General features: G+C 37.6%; 3 protein-coding genes across 11 annotated transcripts in view; 2 read left to right on the top strand and 1 right to left on the bottom strand.

Annotated features, from left to right (window-relative positions):
• zgc:154058 (Transmembrane protein 150A-like) overlaps positions 1-3,647 on the top strand; it is a 20,376-nt gene extending 16,729 nt beyond the window's left edge. For all 4 annotated transcript variants that reach the window (XM_067519720.1, XM_067519717.1, XM_067519719.1 and 1 more), the window contains one exon: positions 64-3,647. In XM_067519720.1, coding sequence (XP_067375821.1) covers positions 64-311 — 248 coding nt within the window. In that variant the 3' untranslated portion in view covers positions 312-3,647. The remainder of the gene's footprint in view (positions 1-63) is intronic.
• Positions 3,185-19,257, bottom strand: mat1a (methionine adenosyltransferase 1A). Of its 2 annotated transcripts, XM_067519705.1 has the most exons (12): positions 19,190-19,257; positions 17,700-17,887; positions 17,068-17,139; positions 8,876-8,953; positions 8,386-8,508; positions 8,197-8,309; positions 7,046-7,189; positions 6,499-6,624; positions 6,316-6,408; positions 6,048-6,230; positions 5,799-5,932; positions 3,185-5,191 (listed from the first exon to the last, which is right to left on the bottom strand). In XM_067519705.1, the coding sequence occupies exons 1-12, from the start codon at positions 19,240-19,242 to the stop codon at positions 5,089-5,091; spliced, it is 1,410 nt and encodes a 469-aa protein (XP_067375806.1). In that variant the 5' UTR covers positions 19,243-19,257; the 3' UTR covers positions 3,185-5,088. The 2 variants fall into 2 exon arrangements, with proteins under 2 accessions (XP_067375806.1, XP_067375807.1); XM_067519706.1 differs by lacking the exons at positions 17,068-17,139; positions 17,700-17,887; positions 19,190-19,257 and adding an exon at positions 11,164-11,475.
• selenou1a (selenoprotein U 1a) lies at positions 19,210-24,494 on the top strand. 5 transcript variants are annotated; one of them, XM_067519712.1, is made up of 7 exons: positions 19,246-19,346; positions 21,279-21,525; positions 22,356-22,541; positions 22,922-23,013; positions 23,110-23,250; positions 23,927-24,091; positions 24,183-24,494. In XM_067519712.1, the coding sequence occupies exons 2-7, from the start codon at positions 21,330-21,332 to the stop codon at positions 24,276-24,278; spliced, it is 876 nt and encodes a 291-aa protein (XP_067375813.1). In that variant the 5' UTR covers positions 19,246-19,346; positions 21,279-21,329; the 3' UTR covers positions 24,279-24,494. The 5 variants fall into 5 exon arrangements, with proteins under 5 accessions (XP_067375815.1, XP_067375813.1, XP_067375812.1 ...); XM_067519711.1 differs by lacking the exon at positions 19,246-19,346 and adding an exon at positions 20,664-20,789; XM_067519714.1 differs by lacking the exon at positions 21,279-21,525 and having other exon boundaries at positions 19,210-19,346.

Genomic DNA, 24,494 nt, shown 5'->3' with positions numbered 1-24,494 from the left:
GGTTAAGGTGTTAGGCGTCTTTTTATACTGCTTTGCTGTTGTTTTCCTTAACCATGATTCCAGGTGGTGTGTTTTTTTGTCAGGAGAGCTTCATTCTGCAACACGCATCAGCCATCTTTGAATGGGTGTTCTGTGTCATCGTCATGCTGTTTTATGGGACATTTGCCTTTGAGTTTGCCGGCATGTCGGGAGATACCATGGTGGTGCTTGCGAGGGGAGGTGCCTTGGGACCTGCTGGGAGAGAACACAAGATGGATGCTTTGGGAGCACAGCCACATTCACACCAAACGGAAAACATGTCCATACTGTAGCCTGATTGAAAACCTTGATGCCACACAGTTGGCCCATTTATTTTTTCTAAACTCCAGCTGTGAGTTTAATTATTCATTTCCAGCTGGAATCGTCTGAAGCTTTGAAATGAACCAGACCAGTGCAGCAGCCATTCATGGCAGAGTCTACTGCTCAGCCTTTCTGCCACTGCTGGAGAGTTCAGCTTGCGCTGTACATAAGTACAAGCTTCATGTGTCTAAAGAACTTGTTTGCGTTTTGCACACCGCACAAGTTTAAAGCCAAATTTTCTCGTAACTCCCTCCTCTACTCGGTGACCAGCAATCAGATCAAGAAAACCTACTGTCCCCCCTCAAGAGCCTGTAACCTAGAATTTAAATGGCCTTGACGTTGTGCCATTATACTTTCATTGTAAACAAGAGAAGGCTGCTGGATGGCCTAGCTTGCAGTATTACAGTGGGTGAGACAAAGTGAGAGAGAGAAGATGGTGTTTGAGTGGTACTGTGTGTGGATTGAAGATAAATAAAGAGTATATAAATATTTAAGTTACTCCTAGATAAAGAACAGGGCAGTGGTCTGCATTTAGCAATCATTTAAACCACCATTAAATATTTTTGATAATAAATTAAATAACTTAATGTCTTTTCATAGTTGCAATCCCTTCCAGAATTAACAGCCTACTCTACATCATATTTAGGGTCTATTAGGAATGGATGCTAAAGAAAGTTGACAAGCAGAAGCTGGATGTGTTAGCAGGCAAAAATGTTAGCCATAAGAATCAGAATTTTTTATCAGAAATTGCTTTATGCAGCTTTAAATTGAAAACTTTATGTCTAATCAACAACTTTACACACAGGTGTGTTTAAAGTATCAAGGAGATTTACACTCTGCACTGGGTTTAGTTGTAGGTCTATGCTGTATCATTTTTATCTGTATATTGAACATGTAGCTCTAGTGCTTCTGAGTCTTATTATTAGAATTAATACACTATCAACCTCAAACCTCAAATATTAATCGATTCATCATCCTCAGTGAAATAGAGATGTCACATTGTGCAGATGTCAAATGCATGGCAACTAATTCAAGCCAGAGCTCTGGGTTTATTGAGTTGGGACAAGGCATCACTTGTGTTTTCAGGTCCTATGAAGACAGGTCTGCATCTCATTATTCCCTAACAGTGGGGAGTAGTACAGCTCTTTCTGCTTTACCTTCCAATTTCTTTGACTCTCAGAACTCTCCGCAGTTGTGTCCAGCAGATCAAGGGGAAAGGAAGGTTATATTGTAAGACATACGTGAGATAGATTAAAACCTGCCTGCATGTATATGTGCCAAATATTGATCTGCTTGAGACCCCGGTGCTAAAACACAAAAGGCCTTATCCTGTCATTTTTATTTGAGCAATTTGTGGAGTAGTAGCAGAATGTTGCATTAACACCCATGAGTGCCAAGAATACCAAAGTAGATATTTAGCATCACCAGATTTTGTTTTACATCTAAAATGTTCCCTGCTAATGTCTGATCTGACTTGATACTTATTTTTCTTTCTCTGTGCAGATATTCAAATGTTGATTGTATTCATTACTTTTCTCTGAATTTCTGTGTTGTGTTGTAATTCAGCTTAGTATACCAAATATACTGCTATTACTTTTTGGACATTTTTAACATGTCAGTGTAATATTAACTCACGGAGTTATAAGGTGAAACACCAAATTAAGCAGAGGGTTAAAAACAGTAATGGTCTTCTCACTCCCTTAAACCACACACAACCACATCCTGGGCTGATTTTTGTCAGTCTTTGTTGGTTATAGTCTGTTACAGAAGCATTGAAATATAGAAATTTGCTCTTGTAATGGATATATGAATATTGTCAGCAAGACTGGACTGGAAAACCTGGTGCACGCTGCTCTGTGGAATGAGCTGGAAGGTCAAATCAACACCAGCTACTCCAGTGATCACTTGCTTCTCCCTACTGGTCAAACTGCTTATTGCATATGAGTTTGTGTAGAATCAGAGCTGTAATTTTGTATATCTACTACAGGCTCAGGCCAAATCTACGTTTTTTTTTTTGTGTGTGTCTGCAAGTAATGAGGAGCACTTGAACTCCAGTTTTCCTCATGATACACTAACATACACTATTTTTCTAAATGAGAGGTTAGGATTTGATGTATTTCAAACATTAAGCTGAATGATGGTGCTGCTCATTTTGTCATGTTTGAATCCATGTATAGCCCCCTTTCACACTACAAACCCTTATTTTAAACATTTTGTTTTATGTTGCCTTCTCCTTCTCCTTTCTTTAACTTCTGCCTTTTTCTGATCTGTCTGATCTTTGCACTCAGGAAGACGTTACAACACCAGCTGCATCATTTGATTCAAGAGCAGAATGAAATCTGTTCACTTATGCCTTTTGTTGTCTTTGTTTTAATAGATTTGTCTGTGTATTTTGTCATGTATTATTGTGTAGTGCAGGTCTTTTTTTGTTTGTTTGTTTTCCAGTTGTAGTATTGATAGTTAGCCATGATATAATACATTATACTTTTTTGAGTCTGTAAAGGTTAAACATTCCTGTATAATTATCCTGTGAGACTGCCTATGCTGCTCACTCAAACATTGTTAAAAATCTGCAAGACAAAGTAGCATATGCATTGTGTTAGTAGATCATTGGTGAGAGCATTCTGACAAACTGCCTGAAAATGTCACAAAAACTGTTACTCAATGCCTAATTCTCACTTGTACTGCCAAATGCTCCCTATGTGCCTTATGAGTTGTTTTGATAATGGACCAAAGAGGTCTAGGTTGTAACTTGTATTTTGATGAAAATAAAAGGAAAGAGAATAAATGCAGCTGTTTGAAAAGGCATAATTTTCAAAAATATAAATGGCAAGGGGACATGACACACAAGAGATTATCTTTAATTTCTTTAATTATTTACATTTTCTAGTTTTTCTAGCAACAAAGTTGACAGAAGTGACATTAAATAGAGGAAAAACTTTCTTACAAAAACAATCGTAGCTGTAGATAGACACCCCACAAAAGTCCTAAATCTCTACAGACAAAGGTTTAAGGGAATTCTTGTTAACTTTCTGAATAATGTTTCAGAGGAAAAGATTTAGATTTAATAATTTTTTGATTGAGCAATGGCAAAAAGTAACATTTTATGAATGCCCTATAAGATCATTTTTAAATGCTCCTTTTTTTGTTAGTACATGGAATATAGACCTGCAGTGTCACTAGACAACAGTGCAAGATGTTTTTGGGTAGAGCAAATTTAGTACTTCAGAATAAGAAAGAAGACATTTGAGGTATTCTGGCTAAAAGTGTTCATACCCTTCCACCTATTTAAAACAATTCAATGTTCTTCCTCAAATTAAAACCTCATTTGTTTTTGCATAATTGAACGCCGTTGGCCTTTGGTTTACCATAGAATTAAATGAAGAATCTTTGATGTGTCCTTAATCTAACAACACATTATGACGCCTATTTAAATGGTAGTGCCATTTGCACTGGCACTGAACATGGACAAGAGCAAAAAAATGAAGAGTTGTCTGAAGAGGCCATGACAAAAATTACTGCCAAGCATGGTCAAAGTAGAGGTCACTGTGGTCATATGTTCCCGTGACCACAGTTGCTAATATTATTAAGACATTTAGGCTTCAAGGAACCTAAGGTGCATGGTGGATCAGTGGTAGTGCATTAGGTTGGGATGCAGAAGGCTGCAGGTTCAAATCCCACTCCACCAGGCCCCACCCACGGTAACCTTGGTGTGAGTCCCAAGCCCAGATAGAATGGGAGGCTTGTGGCAGGAAGGGAATAGGCATAAAAACTCATGCCAAATCAATGTGTGAAACATATACCATGTTCTGCTATGTTGTAAAGTTTACCCAAGAAATTAACAAAAAGTTGATGTAAATTATGGGAAAATAACCAAGTAAAACTTAAAAATGGATCTCTAAGATCAAAGTAAGACAGTTTCCAGCTGCACCAAATGTCACTTTCTGAATGAAAGTAAGCTCCATGAAAGAAGAACCAGGAAGGCCCAATTTTTTTATAGTGGAATACAAGTCATAAGTTTGCTAAAATACATGTTGACAAGCCTTAAAGCATCTTAGAGAAGGTCCTTTGGACAGATGTAGTGAAATAAGTCCCATCAGTTCTTAAGACACATAATCAGTCAGCAAGTGAGCTGAGTGGGAGTAAAAGCAATTATATATTAAAGAAAACAGGGCTGAAACAATAAATTTGAATGATTTTTCATATAGGGGAATTCACACTTTTGACATAATTTTCATTATTTTACTTTTTATACACTCCTTGACCCAATTATTATTATATTAAAAGTAAGGAGATGCAATGTTTTCCAATCAACTGCATGACAGACACTGATTAAGTATTTGCTGTTGTTAATAGCACCTCGAAGCACATTATAAAGGTTTACTCTGCTTCTAGTGGTGTAAAATCATTTTTCTTCAGAGTAATTGATCTCTGAAGACATTAGCAAGTATGATCTTTGACTAGTAAATGTATGTATATTTCCAACAGACCAATAATTGGGAGTTTATTTTGGGCTAGAACTAACATGTCCTCTGCAACGTCTCTCTTATTGGAACGACATCCCATTACATGTACATTGTTTACAACCACTGTTGAATTTAACTATCTTCTTACATCCTTTTAAGGGGATTTATCCATAACTTTGGCTTTAGTTCTTCTGGTTAAAAAAATGTCCTTTCAGATGATGGAGGTGGCAGCTGTAGCTCTTGTTTAGCCTCCAGCATCAATCAGCGGAAGCAGGTGGAGTATTTAGAAGACAAGCTCTTTGGGCACCTCCCAGGTAAACTCTGGTCGGCCAAAGTGGCCATAAGTGGCCGTCTGCTGATAAATCGGCCTCTTCAGCTTCAGTTCCCTAGAGAAGGATACAGAAGAAATGCAACATCAGAGGCATAAAAGGACTGTCAAGGACTTTTTCTTCAAAATGTATTTATATAGATCTAAATGTCTCACATCTGTCAAGAATTGTTTATGTAGAAATTAATTTTCTCCCACAGTCCAAAGACCTGCATGTTAGGTTAATTGGTGACTCCAAATTGCCTGTAGTTGTGAATGTCAGTGTGAATGGCTGACTATCTTCGTGTCTCTGTCAGTTTTTACCAGGATTGTCTTAACTTTTTATGACGACAATTAATTCTTTTTGATTTGATTTTAATTGTTGATTAATTATCTGGATTGCTTTCACATTCAATTTAATATAAACAAGCCTCATATTTCATAAGCAAGAAAATATTTGGCATTTTGTATATTTTGTATAGAAATGACCATAATGATTCATCTCTTTGCAAGTTCCTGCAGAATAATTTGCTGTGAATTAACCATCAACTGTTCAGCTTTACTTTCTTACAAAACAAACTTCATACTTAAAAACATATATACGCACATATTAAAAAAAAACTGTCTCTTCTTGATGCCGTTTTGCATAAGCAGACAACAAAGGTAGTATTCATGTGTTACACTACCTGACAATGACTCCTGGCCGCAGATCAAAGTTCTTGTTGACAATCTGCAGCAGTTCTGACTCACTTCTCTGAGAGGAACCATAAGTGAACAAGGAGATGGACAAAGGCTGGGGAACTCCAATAGCATAAGACACCTGTAACATTCACAGATTGGTGAATAGATATGTCTTCATTAGCACATATTCAGATACTGGCCATCGTTTCAAATAAATATCGCTTGTGCATCTTTGTGAGGGTGAATGTACTCACTTGAACCAGAACTCTTCTGCAAAGTTTGGCTTTGACCAGAGACTTGGCCACCCAGCGAGCAGCATAGGCAGCAGAGCGGTCGACCTTTGAGAAGTCTTTGCCAGAGAAAGCTCCGCCGCCATGAGCTCCCCAGCCTCCATATGTGTCTACAATGATCTTCCTGCCTGTCACACCAGCATCACCCTGGTGGGCAAAAAGGGGGTGAGCAAAAATGATTGGTTTAAACTTTATTTCTGTATAAACCAAGCACTTTAAATGTGATGATCACCTGGGGTCCTCCAATGACAAAGCGACCACTAGGCTGGAGGTGGTAGATGGTTTTGTCATCCAAATATTTAGCAGGGACCACGGCATTGATCACCTGACAAAACAAATGCTACATTCAAGCCAATGGGAAAATGTATTTTCCAAAGCAAAATGTTAGTCAGAGCTAACGTTTATGAGCCTTCACCTTTTCCTTAAGAACCTTCTTCTGTTCCTCTAGAGAGATGCAGTCATCGTGCTGGACAGAGACCACGATGGTGTGAACTCTTTTCGGGATCACTGCCCCGTCCTTCTGATCATAGTGTACTGTCACCTGGGGGACAGACAAGAAGTCAAATAAAGGTCAATAATTTTGAGGATTGTTATAAATATAAAGTTCTGTATTTAAATGTCTGGTTTTAAAATCCAACCCCCTCTCTTCAGCCTGATCTTTTAATGACCTAAATTTGACCCAGGACACAAAGGCATTAAACTGTCGCGTTCAGCAGCTAACTCTCTAAATCAGTCAAAAATCTACTATTTCTACACAGAGAGCTTTATTTTAAATACATGCAGTATCCACAGTTGATCTGATTTTATTTGCTGGCATCATACTAAATCTCTTGGGTGATATCCAGAATAGAAACAATAAACTAATTCACAAAACGACTGCTGTAGTGTTGCATGTGTTTTGGGAGGGGGAAAAAAATAGAAAAACATTGCATGTGTTGCAACAGAATATTCTGTAACCTTACCTGTGTTTTAGAATCAGGACGCAGCCAGGGGATAACACCGTTGCGTCTCAGGTCTGCCATCTTTGCGTTGAGTTTGTGAGCTAAGACGATAGTGAGAGGCATGCACTCCTCTGTCTCATCTGTGGCGTAGCCGAACATCAGGCCCTGCACAGGATAGAAAGAGGTGGAACAGAAGCAGAAAAATGCAGAATGTGCAGTATAATCAAACAGATCGTCATCAGTCAGCTGAGTGTATAAGAAAATATTGGTATGCCGATATACTAGACTGTGAGGCAGAGCTAAGTTTATTGAAATAGTATCAATATTGTCACATTACACTTGATATAATCTCACTCACAAGTGTTGCAGATTTCCTACACCACAACAGCAAAGGGTAAAACATATAATGTAAAATAGGCTAAAAGTTGTGCATGTATTAAAATGTTTTTAACACTTTAAAGATTAACTGAAAAGATAACTGAAGAACTACAAGAAAGAAATGAAAAACCGCAGGTAACACTTGCAGATTATTGAACAACTTTTTTTGTTTCTTTCAGCTTTAAAGGTTAACCCTGTGCTTTGACTTGTGACCCATGTCTTTTCACGTTTCGGATATTTGTGACTTGTTAGCACTTCTACTGAAGATACATTTCCTCTCTGATCTTCTTAGACTAGATGACTCAAAGAGGTGAAATTACACAATATTAAAAAAAAAAAAAGGAGTGCAAATTTGTAAAGCAAGACTTTGTTTTTCTGTATCTCTAGCACTATTTATTAATTCCCTAGCTCTGAAATTTGTCTTCGGACCTTTAGTGTGGGCCTGACACAGCGACTGTACTTATTTCCTAAAAACGTATAACTCATAATACTTTTATGCTTTTACTCAAGTGGCATTTAAGTACAGGACTTTTACTTGTAGTGTAGCATTGAGTCATCTTCCAGCTCTACTACATTATGAAACGATACAACAAACACTGTAGCTGATTGACCACATCAATAACATTCATCTACAGGAATAAACTTTTGTAAATTAAAACTGAAAATCCTGAATTTCATTCCACCATGTGGTGTCTCAGTTCTTTACCCCTGCAGTAGTTAGTCAAACAAACTGTCACCCAGCCGTCCAGTCAACATGAGCCAAAGGACACACTGCCTTGTTGCAACAGTCCTACCTGGTCTCCAGCTCCAATGTCCTCCTCCATTCTGTCAACGTGGACCCCTTGAGCAATGTCGGGGCTCTGCTGTTCAAGAGCCACCAGCACGTTGCAAGTCTTATAGTCGAAACCTACAGTGAATGGGGAAAAAGCTCAAGACACAGAGCACATAATACTCTGTTTTGCTGCTGTTTAGTGTTTTCTCACCTTTGTCAGAATTGTCGTAGCCGATGTGTTTTATGGTGTCTCTCACCACTTTCTGGTAGTCCACATTGGCCCGAGATGTGATCTCTCCACAAAGCAACACCATGCCAGTCTTACACACCGTCTCTGTCAATTACACTTGAATTATTTTAAATGTCGCATTCAATCAGTGATCAGCTTTGAAAGGAATGGCGTTATCAGCAAGTTCACAGGGTGACACTGTCCTATGGTTATCTTGTGACATTTAAAGGTCAATATTGACAGAACATACATTAAAAAATCTCAACAGTGACAATAACTTAATCTCTAGATGAGGATCAGGCCAGTGGGTCAGTTATGTTAAACCTGATCACTTGTTGCCCTTTATCTTATTTGATGTTGACTCTTAGTTAAGTCGCACATTAGATTATACTCACAGATAAACCTTTCTCTGTGTGTCTCGTTGTTTAAAAAAACTAAAACAAAAAAAAAATCTGACGTGCGGTTTACTCACCACAAGCCACTTTGGCATCTGGGTCCTGCTTCAGGTGAGCATCCAGGACAGCATCACTGATCTGATCACAAATCTTGTCTGTGGAAGGAATCAATCAAACAATTCAGATTCAGAACTCATATGTTTACGTCATTTGAATGTATAATTTCATTGAGATTTTCAGGCATGTTAAGTAGAGAAATGGGAGCTTTTGTGGCAGGAATCCTAGTGGGACAGGGAAACTGTTTATCTTAGTGTGGGTTTTGCTACAGATTAACGACCGAAACTGTCATGTTAGAAGGCCCAAGCTTACAAATATATCAAACAGGAAGAGTGTTGGATTTTAGTTGTGTCAGCAGGACAATGCCTCTCAAACCATTCCATTCATTGGTGTGTCATCCTGCTGAAGCAATGCAACACACGTATTACATCAGAAACAACATTAACACCTGATTGCATGGAGTCTGCAGGCATTTCAAAATATAGATCATTTTAAAGCACAAAGATGCGTGCTCGACTAATTGTTTTTCATATGTGGTTGAGAGTGGGCATGCATAAACCTATGTATCTTTGTGACAGGTTTGACTCAGATCCTAAAAATTTTTTTTACCACTATCTGTGAGAACAGGGCAGACCTCGAGGCGTGTTATCAAATCAAAAGGTGTTGGCTGGAGCCTTCTATCAAGGCCACAGACCTCTAGGATAAAACAAGCAGAAAGTCTTAACCCCATGAATTTTATCATTTGAATTTGGCATCGTACTGCCCTTTACTCTTATTTCATCAAATGAGGATTCCAGTATCTAGAACTTCACTAATATGAAGTGTCTACTGAACAGAGGGCACACACACAGTGACATTTGGTTGGTTTTAATACAGTCTCTCTGCTAGTGTATTAAAAATGTTTTTAATGTTAACATTGCTTTAAAAAAGCAACTATCTGCTTATTCATGGCACTACTATTATAACACATGATGTATGCTAGTTTAAATTTTCATTATCACTGTTAACTAGGTCTACGTTTTGTATGTCTTTCTCTTTATCAGTGTAATTTGTCTTTTAGTAAAACCTAAAATGCTTTAAGTCATGTGTATAATTAATGGTGACTAATGACTTCAACCTACAAAAAGTTGTACTATTTGCAACAAATCAAAGCTTCTATTCAAATCTATAAAAACATGATTCAACAAGATGTATTTCTCCAATTCAAATTCTGTGTAATATATTTTTTCACAGTGGAGTTTTACATAATACTGAGGGCTCGCAGGTGTCACGTTCGGTCATTATCTGTGAAGCTAGTTGGTTCTGCTGCATTTACTGATTATTGATTTAGCACAGGGGACTTTGTAAGGTTACATATTTGTGAAAGGATTACAACACATTGCCAAGGGTAGAGGGTAGAGTACATTTTAAGGTTTATCATCAGGTTTCACATTAGGCAAGCTTTCTCAGGTGTGCAAAGAACATTTGCCAACCAACATTTGCCTACTTTCAGTCCTCTTAATTAGCATTTAAAACAGTAAATAAACACTTAATTAATGGTTAATAACACCATAATGTAGTTGGACACAGCTATGTTTAAAGACATTTTAGGAAGTAATTTATATAAAGTCTTTGGTTTAACAAAGACAGACAGCGATATTGAACACTAAAAAACAGGTGCATAGACCCAAAGTAATCTTAACTGAAACCCCCCACCCCCTCAATATACGACTTATCAAACAACTGAGACACTATAGTAGGACTCTTTATTTTGATTATATTAAGACTATAAGAGCGTTAAAGCAGCCATTTGCCTAAACTTTGGATTGACATTTTGTCCACTAATGTCAAAATAAAAAAAAGTATCCCAGGAGAAGCATGGAGTCCACTCTGTTCTCTCATTTCTTGGTCACTTTTTCGTCAGCATGCAACCTTACACCAGCCTGTCATGCACACATTTACCTCCTGTTGCCCATAAGTGACAGGGAGAGTGAGGGGCAGTAAACACATGCTGCTGTGAATGGAATACCAACCATGCTTGGGGAGTAAATACACAGCACTGTGGATTTATTTTGGATATATGGACATGTTGTCCAACTTGCACAAAGTTTGTTCACTTGTGTCTTTTTTGAAAATAACACTTCACATTTTGCACAAATGCTAAAGCCATGCCTGTGTGTATAGATAAGGAATAAGTCACAAAACTGTGTTAGGTTTTTACAAGAAAATGTTAAGATTTGACACACTGACAAATTAGAAATACTTTGATAAACTTCATTTTCAGTTTAACTTTATGTTCACACACATGTAAATCCTACTGCAAACTCACCTGGATGTCCCTCTCCTACAGACTCTGACGTGAACATGAACGAGCCATCTTCCAGCATGTCACTCATTTTTTTTCTACACGGCCAAGTACTCGGCAAGACTCAGTACACTCAGGGAGAAAAGGTTCCTCGGTTCCCACCAACAGGCAGTCCAGACAGATCTGAAGGCTGCTTTATAATCCTTCTGGATCTCTTTAAGAGAGAAATGAAGAAAGATAGACCAACAGCTGTGCAGCCAATATAAAGTCTATCTTACAAAACTCCACGTCCTGGTCCACAAGGCCCAATATATAAGGCTAAGAGAGCACACATGCACGCACACACACAAACCTACGCGCACACACACACTCCCTGTCACTCACACTCAAACATACGCGTGCGCACACACACACACACACACGTCATGTGAATCCATGGGACAGTCCATTTTACGGGGGAGTGGATGATGGGAGGGCATTTCAGCTGGTGGAAACCGCTTGTTAACCCCTCGTGTGCAGTATGATGTTTGTGTGTGTGTTTATATTTGTCACCTCCACTGTGACAGCTTTGCTTTAAAGTGTAACACTGACCAGGTAAGAGCTTGACTATCTTAAACTGGGGGTCCCGGTGCCCCTGTCACACCGATGAGACATAGGTTGCCCCAGGTTGGGGCAACCTATGGAGAGAGAAAAGGGTAGTAGTCATCAACTCCAAAAAGTGATGCAATTACTTGTTCAATAGTACTGACAGAACACAAAAGACTTGCACTATAAAGGAATCAAAACATATGACATATGAATGTAAACATGCAGAGCTGCAACAACTGAAAGAAAATTAATCGACATATATAGTATTTTCTTAAAGGTGTTATTTAATCAACAAGAACTACTTTTTACTACACTACATACAGGATATTAAATATATGCTATATTTAATTTATTAGGAAATATCTATAAATGATGAATGAATCGTGGTAAAACTGTAACGTAATGTGAGCACATCATTAATTATAATAATACAACCAATATAATATTTAAATCATACAGACTAATAACTATTTTGATACTTTAAAAATTACAGAGGATAAAATACATCTTACAACTGTATTTCAGTGCAGTATTTGAGTAAATGTACCCGCTTTTAGCAAATGTGTTTTATATATACAAGCTCTATACAATCAGTTACTTTCCATCCTGTCCAATAATTAATTTTAAAGCAGACAGTCACCTGTTTTTCTAAATGCTCTTCTCCATCCAACTTCCAGCCTGAGGGTATTTAGCCCTTTCCTAAGAGAAGATCAAATGAAGATCTCTCAGATATCTTATGGCCTTTCAGATGACTCACCATGTCTGTGTTTTAGCCATAAACAAGGGGCTAAACAGGATTGTTCAATGCTCACAAGCAGACAAACATGAACAAATCTACAGCTGGAGTAACATGTCAGTCTCAACACAGGCACCAAATCGATAGCTTTTCATATAAACTCTGCAGAGAGTGACAGAAACAAACCTCTCTTTAGTTAATGGTCAACACAACAAACATTTGGCACTAATATCACTTGCTGTTGCACTAGTTTTTAAAAAAGAGAAGAGAATTTTGTTGCTGTCTCTACTAAAAAACTCCGCTTGACTACTTTAAGCCTAATTTAAAGCAGATGCATAGATGTTGTGTGGTCATATAGTGCTATGTTGTTAAGGGAATGGGTGAAAAAAGTAAATAATGTAAGAGTTGCAGTAAGCTGTGCAAATCTTTCCACAGGCCAGCAAAATCAAATTATACCTAGAGAGGTACTGTAAGTGCATGATCTGATATAAAATACAAATAGTATAAAAATTAGTCTTTCAATTAAATAATCAGATATTTATTTCCAAAAGACTACTCAAGAACAGAATGCTTTACTTTAGAGTCCTCAGAAAACCTATTTAATACTGCAAGAAATGTCAGGTTAGTAGAAGTGGGGAAGTTGCTAAATTAACAAATAAACTATACAATTATACAAATACAGATTGGCTAAAGATGTTAAAATTTGAAAGATAAATAGGTGAATGGTTGTTACTTAGCCAGAAAGTAAACACATAAAAACAAAGAATAAACATTTAAAAGACAGAATTTCTGTCAACTTGGAATGTACCGAACAATGTTATATTAAAGAAATGCTGTGAAAATTTATCAGCTGTAGTGTTAGTAGATATGCACTTTACAGTTACATCAATATGTGTCAACTATGGGGTTCTTGAGCTCATCTCATATTGACAACAAAGGGTGTCAACCACTAGCCTACAGTATCTATCCGTAAGAAAAACTTTAAAAACCTTTTTTGACCAACAGGAAATTATGCTATGTGCACCATTAATGTATATTTGAACTATATTGATATTTTGTAATGACCCTGCCAATTAAATCACAAAATCACAATCAAAAAGAGGCATTTAAATATTGTTCCAATTATTATATTTTTTAAGTTTTTTGTTTAAAACATAGTTTTACCACCCTTTTCTATTTTTTCAGTCATGTGCAACACCTGTTTCCTTGTGCAATGCAGTGTGGGACAATAACAGAACTTAAATATGACTTTGTTCTCTCACTACTCCAGCAGCAACACTACATAAACAAAACCTGCTAACATTGGGAAGTCATGTAAAATTGGGACATAGTTACTGTCTGAAAAGGGACAGAGATTAGAGATAGTTAAGTGAAACAAACATGAACTAGATTCAACATGAACGTCTTTTCTGATGCCAGAGAGAGAGAGAGAGAGAGAGAGAGAGAGAGAGAGAGAGAGAGAGAGAGAGACTGTCTGATGCCACAGTCAGCGACCTCTGAATGATATACCTCTGTTTGCTTTGGCATGAAAAGGTGTGCCAAAATGAAAACACACCACAACACACTGTCTGAAAGAGACTGCTGCATTTGTTTGAGTTTATTCCTTTTGCTTTGAAACATTTTGTTAATGACTGACCAGGAAAAATATTTTTTTCAACACTTGTTTATAGTTCTGAAAATGTAGCAACATCAAGAGGGGGAATGTGTGTGCTGGGAACTATACTTAATTCTTGAATGGGTTCTCAAGTTATTGCCATCTGATTCAAATAATTTTCCAGATAATTTATTTCTCAAAGGATTTCTCCTTTTCCCATGTACAGAGACTCCTAAAAAAAAAAAAAAGAGTAAAGTCTCTTGAAGAAATATGCAACTACTACTGTATGTACCCAAGCTATCATGCAAATAACATTGAGACTGTAGCAAAAGGTCAGAACATTTGTGTATGGCTCGGGATTTTAGTTATTTTATATTTGATTACATCTTTACTTAAGGTCTTGACTCATTCTGTAAGTCTACAGATGAAATCTAGTTTGTAAGATTCTTATGAGATATGTTAGTTTAAAACTAAAACTTCACAGGGAACCAAAGGCACAGACAACAGTGTTTTCTTTCCTTATGATTCACCAGAGGCAAAGAATTACATTAATTCCCACTACTCCACCAACTTTATCTTTATACAATCAATGAATGCACAAAAATAGATGTTGGTTTTCAATGTCCTTACAATTCAAATGATGTGTTTATAATTAAACCACCCCATATGTACTTTTGTTGTTGTGTTACGACTGACTCTGGTTTACCTTCTTGAGTAAATTCATAATAATAAAAGAACCTGTCTGAATTTCTGTTTTAAACATTTACACATTTAGGCAGGAATGCTCTGTATTATTCAGTGAATAAATGATATACAGTTAATTTTTGATATACTGCCGCTACCACTCTACAGACCTTCTCTATATGTGTACGTGTTCTACAGTACATCTGGTCAATGTAGTGAGGTGGATTTATGAAACCTAGTGAGGAAACTCTTTAGATAAAGTTTAAAGTTCAAAAACCATCATCTACAGAGCTGTTGGGCCCCTCAAGAGATGAAGTGTAAAATGATAAAGGCCTGTTGACCTTTGTGTTGCTGCAAGGGGGGGTTTCCACTTTGATAGGACAGGACGAGATAAAGTGCATTGAGAAAAGTACCCGGACCCCTTCATTCTTTTGCCACCAACTCCCTGACCAAGGCCCTTCGTACCCAACTGCAAACTTTTTTTTGTCCTGAATTGCAATGTGAATTTTGGAACCTATTTACTATTTAGTTAGTACTATTTGTTTGTGTCTTTCTAGGGTACATCCAATCTATTCGGTTGGACACCCGACTCTAAACCCAAGTACAATTTGGAGTGCCACAGCAAAGAATCTACATTTGCAAAAGTTTAAAAAACATGATTTCTTTGTCATTATAGATATTCAGTGTCTACAGTAAATTTAAATCACAATTTATGCATTTAAAATGAAACCTACAAATACAATACTGTGTGTAACAAATGTCTGTATACTTTATGAATCACCTGGAGATAAACTCTTGGAGTCTGGGGGCTGTTAACACCTGTTTGTCTTTCCCCAGGTTCAAGGACACACAGTTTACATATGCAGCTTATCACTGCTCATCTAGTGTCCAACCAGTTTTATCTGGATGTTTGTCACAGCTGGCAGAATAGGTTGGAAGTAAAGTTCCATGGTTGATTTTGGAGTGACTTGTTATATAAGGAATGACTTATCAATAAACAGAAGATAACGCACACAGTCAGCAGAATATTTGTTTTACTAGTTCTTAATGTGTTCATCCTCTTCTCGTTAAATTTGTCTGAAACTGTGTGTGAAAGCTAATCATGAACTTGGATAATTATTATTCTGTTCCCTGTCCTCCTTTTACTACTGCTCAATATGCTCTGCTATTGGCCCCACTCGCATAAAAAACTGTGACATGTCAACCAATGCCTGTTAGGTAGAACACACACAGGAGGTGGGGTGCAATTTTTCAGCTCTGATTGGCTGTTCCTCCCAACCAGAGGATCATTAGTCCAAGACGAGACCATATCATATCTGTATAGTATGAAAATATCAGCAAAATACCAGCTTACTTCACAAATAAGCGTTTGTGCATCATGAAATGAATCATCTTAGCATTTTGTAACAACAAATAGCACAGTATCTGATTAATCACAATGGTAAGCCTAATTTCTTTATTTAGTTTGTCAAATAGCCCAGTACCTAACCAATATGTTTTAAAGTAGACACCCTGAATGGTTTAAAATTACAGAAACAAGCATCTAGGCAGAGTCTAGCACACACCCACAAAGCCCAGCATATGGCTGAGCAGAACAGCCAGAGGGAGTGCAGCAGCTGGGCTCGTGGAGTGTCATCCTATCCCATCTATATTCCAGCCTTTTATGGACCCTCAGCACATTCCTTTGTGAAGCTGCCACCCATCTGAAACGCACTTTCATCTCAAACATTATGCAGGAACCAGACAATGTGTTCTATTTGTGATATATTATAGAAAAGTAAAGAACAAAACCAATGTCAGAGGTACAAAACACACACACATACACATTTGCATCTCTGGAAGGACATTCATTGAGCAACTTTAACCATCAGAACTAAACACCTGACCCCAAACTTTAACCCAACCGTAACCTAATACTTTAACTCTAAAACCACGTCCTAACCCTCAAACATACCTTTGAGGGGATGTAAGGGATGTTAGACATGTGAATGACACTAAGATCCCAAGAATTTCTGTTTACTGCAGCATTAAACAAATACAATATCATATTTATAAAGCTGGAAGCATTAATTGTTCTGCACAGAAACTGACCTAAATGGTTGACAAAATTCTATTTAATTAATTGACTTGACAATAGTAATCCTAAGATTTTTATTTTTTATTTTTTGGTTTGTTTGATTTGATCAAACATAAGCTTTGGCTCTGGAAAATTTAAATGGTAGAACGTCTTTAGAGATAAAAATTGTCAGATTACTGAAAATGAAAGTAGTAGAAACAAGCTACAAACCTCAAGTTAGCTACTGAGCAGACTTGTAATGTCTCTTACTTTCTGTAGAGGCCAGTCTTGTTCTGAGGAATGAGATGGTAACCTCAGGAACTTTGCAGCTACTGGAATGACCTGAAGAAACGAAGAGTTATAAATCTGGGTAAAATTAAGTCAAGCTGATAAAAAAAATCAATGTAGAGCATTGAATTTATAGTGATGTTTCTCAAATATTACATATGCTATATATGATCTTTATTAATGTTAAAACCATAAACATACAAAGCTACTGTTACATTGCTAAGTTGGTGTTGCTCTGTGCCATGCTGAACCTGGTACTGAGCATTCACCTCAATGTAACCCTCGTTTCACAGCAGTCTTTGAGAAATTCCTATCATGTTACATTCACACAAGCAAGGCTTTCACTGTGATTTGACTAATCTGAGTTTAGATGGCTTGAAAACGTCACACTCCACTTTAGCAGCGAGCCACAGACTGGCAAGTAACACTTTTTTATAGTTTTCTTTGCATTATCAAATGCAAACTTAAATGTTAAGGGCCACACCTGGTGGGTTGAGATTCGAACCCGTTGTCTTCTGTATCACAACCTAATGCTCTACCACTTATCCAAAACATATTAACATTGTTAAATGCTTTTTTAAATCAGAGGTATATTTAAAAGTACTCTTTCTTACATGTTTTTGCAGTAGGATGCCTGTGCAACAGTGTTAACGCCATGGTGACTATGACCGTGGTCTCCAAGGCAGTGAGCCTGTTTGTTGCAGAGCTCATTGGCCCACAGACTGGTTCCAGACCAAAGCAGCATGGGCCAACTTGGAAGTGTTGGAGAACACAAAACTGAAGACCACTGGAGTCAGTCAGTCTGAAAAGAGAAAAAAAGCTAAACCTTTAAACTTGAAGACACGAAGCTGTTTTGTTTTCTTAGATTGAAATTCAATTGTTGTATTAACAGAATGAGAAGTATGTAGTTTGTCCCATGTTACCTCTAGTGTAAGTCCATCAAGAGAGAATCTTTTAATGTTCATTATAAACAGTGCTTGTAAAATTATGATCCTCTGACTACTCCTTTAATTCTTTTTATAATGACTGAGACTACATCATCTGATAAATACTTTAGACAAAAGTAAAGTCAGAGATCAGACATATTTATAAACTTAAAAATAATGACCCACAAATATGTATGCATGTGTCAGTCCACAAACTCTCAAATTCCATAATACATTTTAGATGAGTCGGTCTTCTTACAGATTCAACAATGCTCCTGTGTGTTTTTTTAAGTCCATGAGCGACACAAGCCGAAACCCTGTGGGAGCAGACTGGAGTGGTGTTCATGGTGGTACGGCGAACCGGATGATTAGTGTGCAGGGAGGTATGATGCGACATAACTGTATGTGCAGTGGTGATGAAAACTAACTTTTATTCATGCTATTTTATTCTAGCTGTCCTTCTCTCTTTGTAGGGAGCTGCTGAGCTGTCCTCTTGGAAGTCCCAGCTACAGGAAATTGAAGTCCCTCTCTTTGCTGTGGTGAAAGAAAACCTTGGCAAGGAGCTGGACTGCTTTAAAAAGTGCTTCTCTGGGAATGTTTGTGTGGATCAGAAGATCTGCTTTGGTGAAACCCTTTGCCTAACAAGGCTTTAGGATGTTAAGTGAGAAATGGGAAGTTACATATTTTAAGCAAATGACCTGATGACTGTGTTTTGCCTGGAAAAAAATTCTATGGCCCCAAAAACGGTGGATGTTCCTCTCCATGTTTCTGCATATTCATGTAGAAAAACATCTGGTGGCTCTACAGAAAGAGCTTCAGGGGAAACCTAAGAGGTGAAGGATTTCTCCTTGGTGGAGTCTTTATCATTGGGCCAGGTGATAAGTTGGGCTCCAACTTCCAGAATAAATATTTTCTGACAATATGTTCTGACTGTGGAGTTCCTCCATGGCATTGTAATGGAGCATCGTGAGAAAGACATCGGGGATAAAGTATTAATGAAGATCTGTTCCTAAACTCTGCTCAGGGAACAGCTCTGATGTTATATACATAGCACACAAATCGTTAAACATTACCTTGACATGATGGAGAATAAACAGTTGAAGCCATAAAGTGCTTTCTGTTTCTGTCATCTAACCTATAAAAATTAACTAACACAGAAGGTTTGTAAGCACATTTACCTGTTTAAGTATCTCGTTTTGCCACTTCCTTCTATAAAATCTTTGACAGCCATCTTGCTCGATTAGTTTCCCCTGTTGTCTGGATCGTTTAGTACCCCTGCGCCTGTTTACAAAGCGTCGGAACAGAGAGGCGTTGATTGTCGGTTCATTGATTCTGGTAAGTGTCTTTATAATCGACTCCGTTCACTTTACGAGAGAGTGGGATCATCTAAGCAAGTGCTTCATTTGTTTGTGCTACAACTATGCCCAAGTAAACCAAAGAGTTAGCTATTAGCTAACGCTAACTGACCTTTGAAGACAGCAAACGTATTGGCCGGTTGCTGCTACATGGTTGTGATTGTCATCGTAAAGCTGACAGTAACTTGCTGACGTTGGTATATTTGTAGCGCTGTTTATTAGGCTGTTGTTATCACCCCGGGGTCTAAAAATGCCCCCAAAAATTACAGTTTAGTCGCGTGTTAAAGTGTTGCCTGTGGAGTCAACGATGCATGTAATTGGTTATACACTTTACATATAACTTTAATCACCAACATTGTATTCTCTGGCCTGAAAAAGCGATTTACCTATCTTTGGAAGAAATGATCAGATCTTTTAGCTACATAAAACTAGAAAAATCATAGAGTATTTTTTTTAGAGAAGGCGATATTGTAGAACTAAATATTTAACATAAAATGAGATGCTAAACTGCTAGGGTTAATATTAAAATATTACAATACATAAATGGCAGGTAAAATGTCAGAACTGTTGAACGTGATTTACTAAAGCTCTGATGTGTTGTGTTATGTGCCTTGGGGAAATGTCTATCATTATTATTTTGTTAATTGTTTAGTCTCCCAGTAATCAGAAAATTGTGGAAGATCTACATTAAAGCCTCCCCAGCATAAGGCTGAGATAATCAAAATGTATTTTTATCAGCAGCCCAAAACTCTTAAGATGTCCAGTTTATTTTAATGTAAGACAAGAAAAAGCAGCCAACTCTCTTGTTCAAGAAGCTGCAACCATAAAATGTAAGGATGTCTTTCTTGAATTTTTAATCACAATATTTATTGATTTACAAGAACTTGTTTTATTTTTCTTCAGCTAATCAGTATCTTAGCTATTTATTGCATCTTTTGCATGACAAAATTTCTCTCTGAAATGTTTTAGAAAGCAATAAAAAGTGGTGTCACATGGAAGTTTTCAAGCACATTAAAACACCTTTAAACTATTCAGATACTGTACAGTGTTTAAATGTTTTCTACCACCTGTTGCTGATCGATAATTAGGCCTAATAATCGCTAGTCATGTAAAAATTGTAGTAAAGCTTATGATTTATTAGATGTGTTAGTTAACTTTTATGCATATTGTGTAACTATGATTGTTAGGACCTGTGTTGTGTTCTCTGTCACTGCTTGCTCTGCAGAGTCACGCAAAGAATCTAGATGTTTCCTTGTTACAGGCGTGGTGACAGTTTTTTTTTTTTTTTTTTTGTCAGACCTTTGTGCTACTTGAGTTGTTAAGTGTTGTGCCTCAAATGCATTTGAGGCATTTACAGTTTGTAGCTGGATGAGCCAAATCTCATGAGAGCAATTATTTCTTCACACTTTGGAAACAGAGATAAGTTAGTATATCACATTTGTGCTTTTAAGTTTATTATAAGAAAGATTTTAACTCTTTCCTTTTGCAGCCTCTGCAAAACTGTGGTTTTTATTTCACAGTGCAAGACTTTCTATGTGTAGCAAATTGTGAAGTGATTTATATGTTTTTGTGTCGGTGTGTTTTGTGATGTTTTTAATGAGAGCTTAGTAAGACTATAAAGATGAGAACCATATATTCTACAATTTAAAACTTTATTTTTAAATTATCATTGCAATTGGTAATAAATTCCTACTGTAAGCATAAATTAAACCTGGCTGACCGCTGTAACAATAGGTATAACATTTTAGCCAGATAGTCTTACTTTGCCTTGGCTTTTTCTTAGTTTTTTTCCTTACGTCTATGAATACAAATGCAGGCTCGGGGCTTGCAGTGGAGATGGTTTGGATTGTGTTTGTGGCATGGCAACAGAGGTTTAACTTTGAAAGAAAAGACTTGTGTTTCTTTCTTCCAGTGAAATCTTGAGGCTCTGTAGTCAGAGGATCAGACTTTTTCCACCATCCCAATGCTGGCTCTTTTCAGATGTTCAACGGCTTTAAGAGGGGTGCTTTCCCTGCGCTGCTCTGCCCTCTCTCTGGGGAGCATTACCATGAGCAGCCAGCCCTCCACCACAGCCAGGTCTCAGTTTCTAAGAATACAGTCTGCTCTGTTTCACCAAACTAAAGGCAAATCCAGCCCTGACCCAAACAAGCCCACTTCAGGCAAGGATACATTTGACTATACGGTCAGCTGTTGTCTTTCCAAACCCAAAACCTGTGACCTGTGCACAGTGTTTTCTTGTTTTTTTTTACACACTTAGCACTGATATGACTCAAGACCTTCATGTAACTAAAATGTGGTTTAAGAAAATACGCAAATGCACCTTTCATAATGATGTGAAATTAAGGTTGTAATTTTAGGATTAACTTAACAGAATTCGGAATTGCAGTATATGCCCTGAGCTTTCACTAAATGAGAAAAACTGTGCATCCCATACTTTAATTTAATTGGTAAGTCATTTGTTAAAGAAATAAAAATCAAATTTATTTACTGCTGATTCTCTTAGAATTAAATGACAGCAAGCAGATTATCATTCTGGAGTAATTGTCATAGAAAAATAAATTTGACAACACCAATTTTTATCTCTGTCTTTGGACATTTTAAAGACCAAGTTTTGATTTTGATGATTGATGGCACAAACACTGTCCAACTGTTCCAGCATGACTTGTCAAGAAACTCACCAGAAGAAAAAAATAATCTTATTTCTAATACGTGTGCGAGCCATTTTATTTCACAAGCGAGCTTTTAGAGATTAGAGTAACATGAGAAGAGGCTGTGCTGTTAAAGCACCCCAACAACAGGCAAATACACTATACCGAAAAAGCAAATCTGCAAGATGGGAATTGTTGGTTTCTTGGCTGTAGTTTAGATTAGAGGTTCCTTATCTAGAGTTGCAGTTTCAATAGGGTACAAGAAGGAAAAGTACAAAATAATATTTCTTTCTTATATCTGGCTTGTGTCACATTTCTTTGCTCATGCTTTTGTGCCACAGTGTTGTCTTCTGGATCCGGGCTGGAGGGACAGTTATTTGAGATGGGGATGTGGTCACTGGGTTTGGGTGCTTTAGGAGCAGCTCTGGCTGGCATCTTTATAGCCAACATGGATCTGTGTCTTCCTAAAGCTGCCAAGGCATCACTTGAGTACCTTGCAGATGCAGACCTGCACTCCACCCAGGAGGGTAAGTTGTTGTTTCTTTACTGACCATCACCGTCATAGAAGTGTGTTTGTTATAATATTGGCAGTTATTAAAAACATTAGGAGGATATTTACATTATTTGAGATTTTTTTAATGGGTGTGTTGTGCGTACAGTGAATGAGGTTTTGTGGTAACACAGGAATGCAAAGCTGCTTTAGAGCTAAAAAACTTCGACACCTTCTGTGTAATTCTTAATAAGTATATTCAACACATAGATTTTCTATGTGACCATGAACATTCTGAGTTTTCTCCATTTGAAGGCTGTTTCTTTTATCTTGCACACTAGGCCGTTGTTAAATTGTTGCAGCAAAAACACTCAACAGACTCGTTTTCAAAACCATTTCTTCTTGTTTTGTCTGTAGCTGATAAGGTCATCAAAGCTAAGAGCCTTTGGGAGAAGAATGGGGCCGTGGTCATGGCTGTACGAAGACCCGGATGATTTTTGTGCAGAGAGGTGAAAGAAAATATTAGCTCAATATAAGAGAAAAGGCTGAACATATGCGAGTTACATTTTCTCTAAAGCTGTACTCCGTCCCCTCTCTGTTTGTAGGAGGCTTCTGAGCTGTCCTCTCTGAAGCCCCAGCTGGAGGAGCTTGGGGTCCCTCTGGTTGCTGTAGTGAAGGAAAACATTGGCACAGAGATCCAAGACTTCAGACCGCACTTTGCTGGGGACATCTATGTAGATGAAAAGGTTAACAGTTATAGATACAGACAATCAGGGGCTGTTATAAGTGTTTTTCATGTCTGTCAGTGTAAACCACATTGCAAAACTGTGTTTGAAGACAGGCATTCCATCCACCACAATGGAAAATAAATAAATAAATATACACACACACACACACACACACACACACACACACACACACACACACACACACACACACACACACACACACACACACACACACACACACAGACCAGGCGTATCATTATGACCACATGTTGCTATCCAATACAGTGGCTCTGCCATAAATTCAACTTTTACAAGATTAGAATTTCTCAGTTTTCAGAAAGGTGATAAATCTGTGTTTATTATTGAGGTCAAATTAGGAAGTAGGGTAGTGCTGGAGTGCATTATGAGAAGAGGTGGTTCTAATGCTATGATCACCCAATTGAAAATGAATGAATGAAAGCCACCATTTAATAGCACAGGTGGTCATAACGTAATGCCCGCTCGGTGTATATATGCCTTATTTAATAATTTGGCATATTCAAATTCCTCCTTATGTCCAGTCAGCAGGTCAGAGGTTGGATATTTGTTTGTCATCATCTAATTTAAAAACATTGAAGAAAAAGGTAGCTGTTCACATTTCCTGCATTTTACATTTCTCCTGATTCAAATGAGTAAAAAAACAGTGTGGTTGCAGAAGCACTTCTATGGTCCACTGCAGAGGAAGATGGGAGGACTAGGGTTCATTCGCCTTGGAGTGTGGCAGAACTTCATACGGGCCTGGAGGGGTGGTTACCAGGGCAATATGAATGGTGAGGGCTTCATCCTCGGGGGGGTGTTCGTCATTGGGCCAGGAGACCAGGTAACGTAGCACATACATAAACGAAACTGATTTGACTCAACACAGCTTTACACAACACATCTGTACATTAACTGCATGTGGTGTTTTACAGGGGATTCTCCTGGAGCACCATGAGAAGCAGTTTGGTGACAAGGTGAACACTGCAGATGTTTTAGAAGCCATCAAGAAGATCATACCAGTGAAATAAGTTATTTTGGCGTTAAACAAGCGTATTAAAGTCAAAACTAGCAGTAAGAAATGATTAGCATGTTTAACCTGACATTCTGAGTTGCAATCAAAATCTGTCCATCTGTGAAATGTTGTCATTTGCACATTAATTTATTTTTAGTTACAAAAACAGATCTGTGAACTGCACAACAAAGCCAGAAATATTACAGGTTTTGTCACTGATTACTACTCTTTA

The sequence above is a fragment of the Channa argus genome, chromosome 1, assembly GCF_033026475.1.
Source record: "Channa argus isolate prfri chromosome 1, Channa argus male v1.0, whole genome shotgun sequence".
NCBI lineage: Eukaryota > Metazoa > Chordata > Actinopteri > Anabantiformes > Channidae > Channa > Channa argus.
The sequence above is the reverse complement of the archived record's forward strand: the minus strand, read 5'-3'. Positions and strand labels throughout refer to the sequence as shown.

What these genes read in the sequence shown, in the direction of transcription:
- mat1a (XM_067519705.1), bottom strand. Translation starts at nt 19,242, where the DNA reads ATGGCTGTCAAAGATTTTATAGAAGGAAGTGGCAAAACGAGATACTTA. An exon ending in AGATGCCAAAGTGGCTTGTG is followed by an intron (nt 8,509 to 8,875) that starts GTGAGTAAACCG and finishes TGTAATTGACAG; the next exon opens with AGACGGTGTGTAAGACTGGC. An exon ending in GTCCTGATTCTAAAACACAG is followed by an intron (nt 6,625 to 7,045) that starts GTAAGGTTACAG and finishes TCTGTCCCCCAG; the next exon opens with GTGACAGTACACTATGATCA.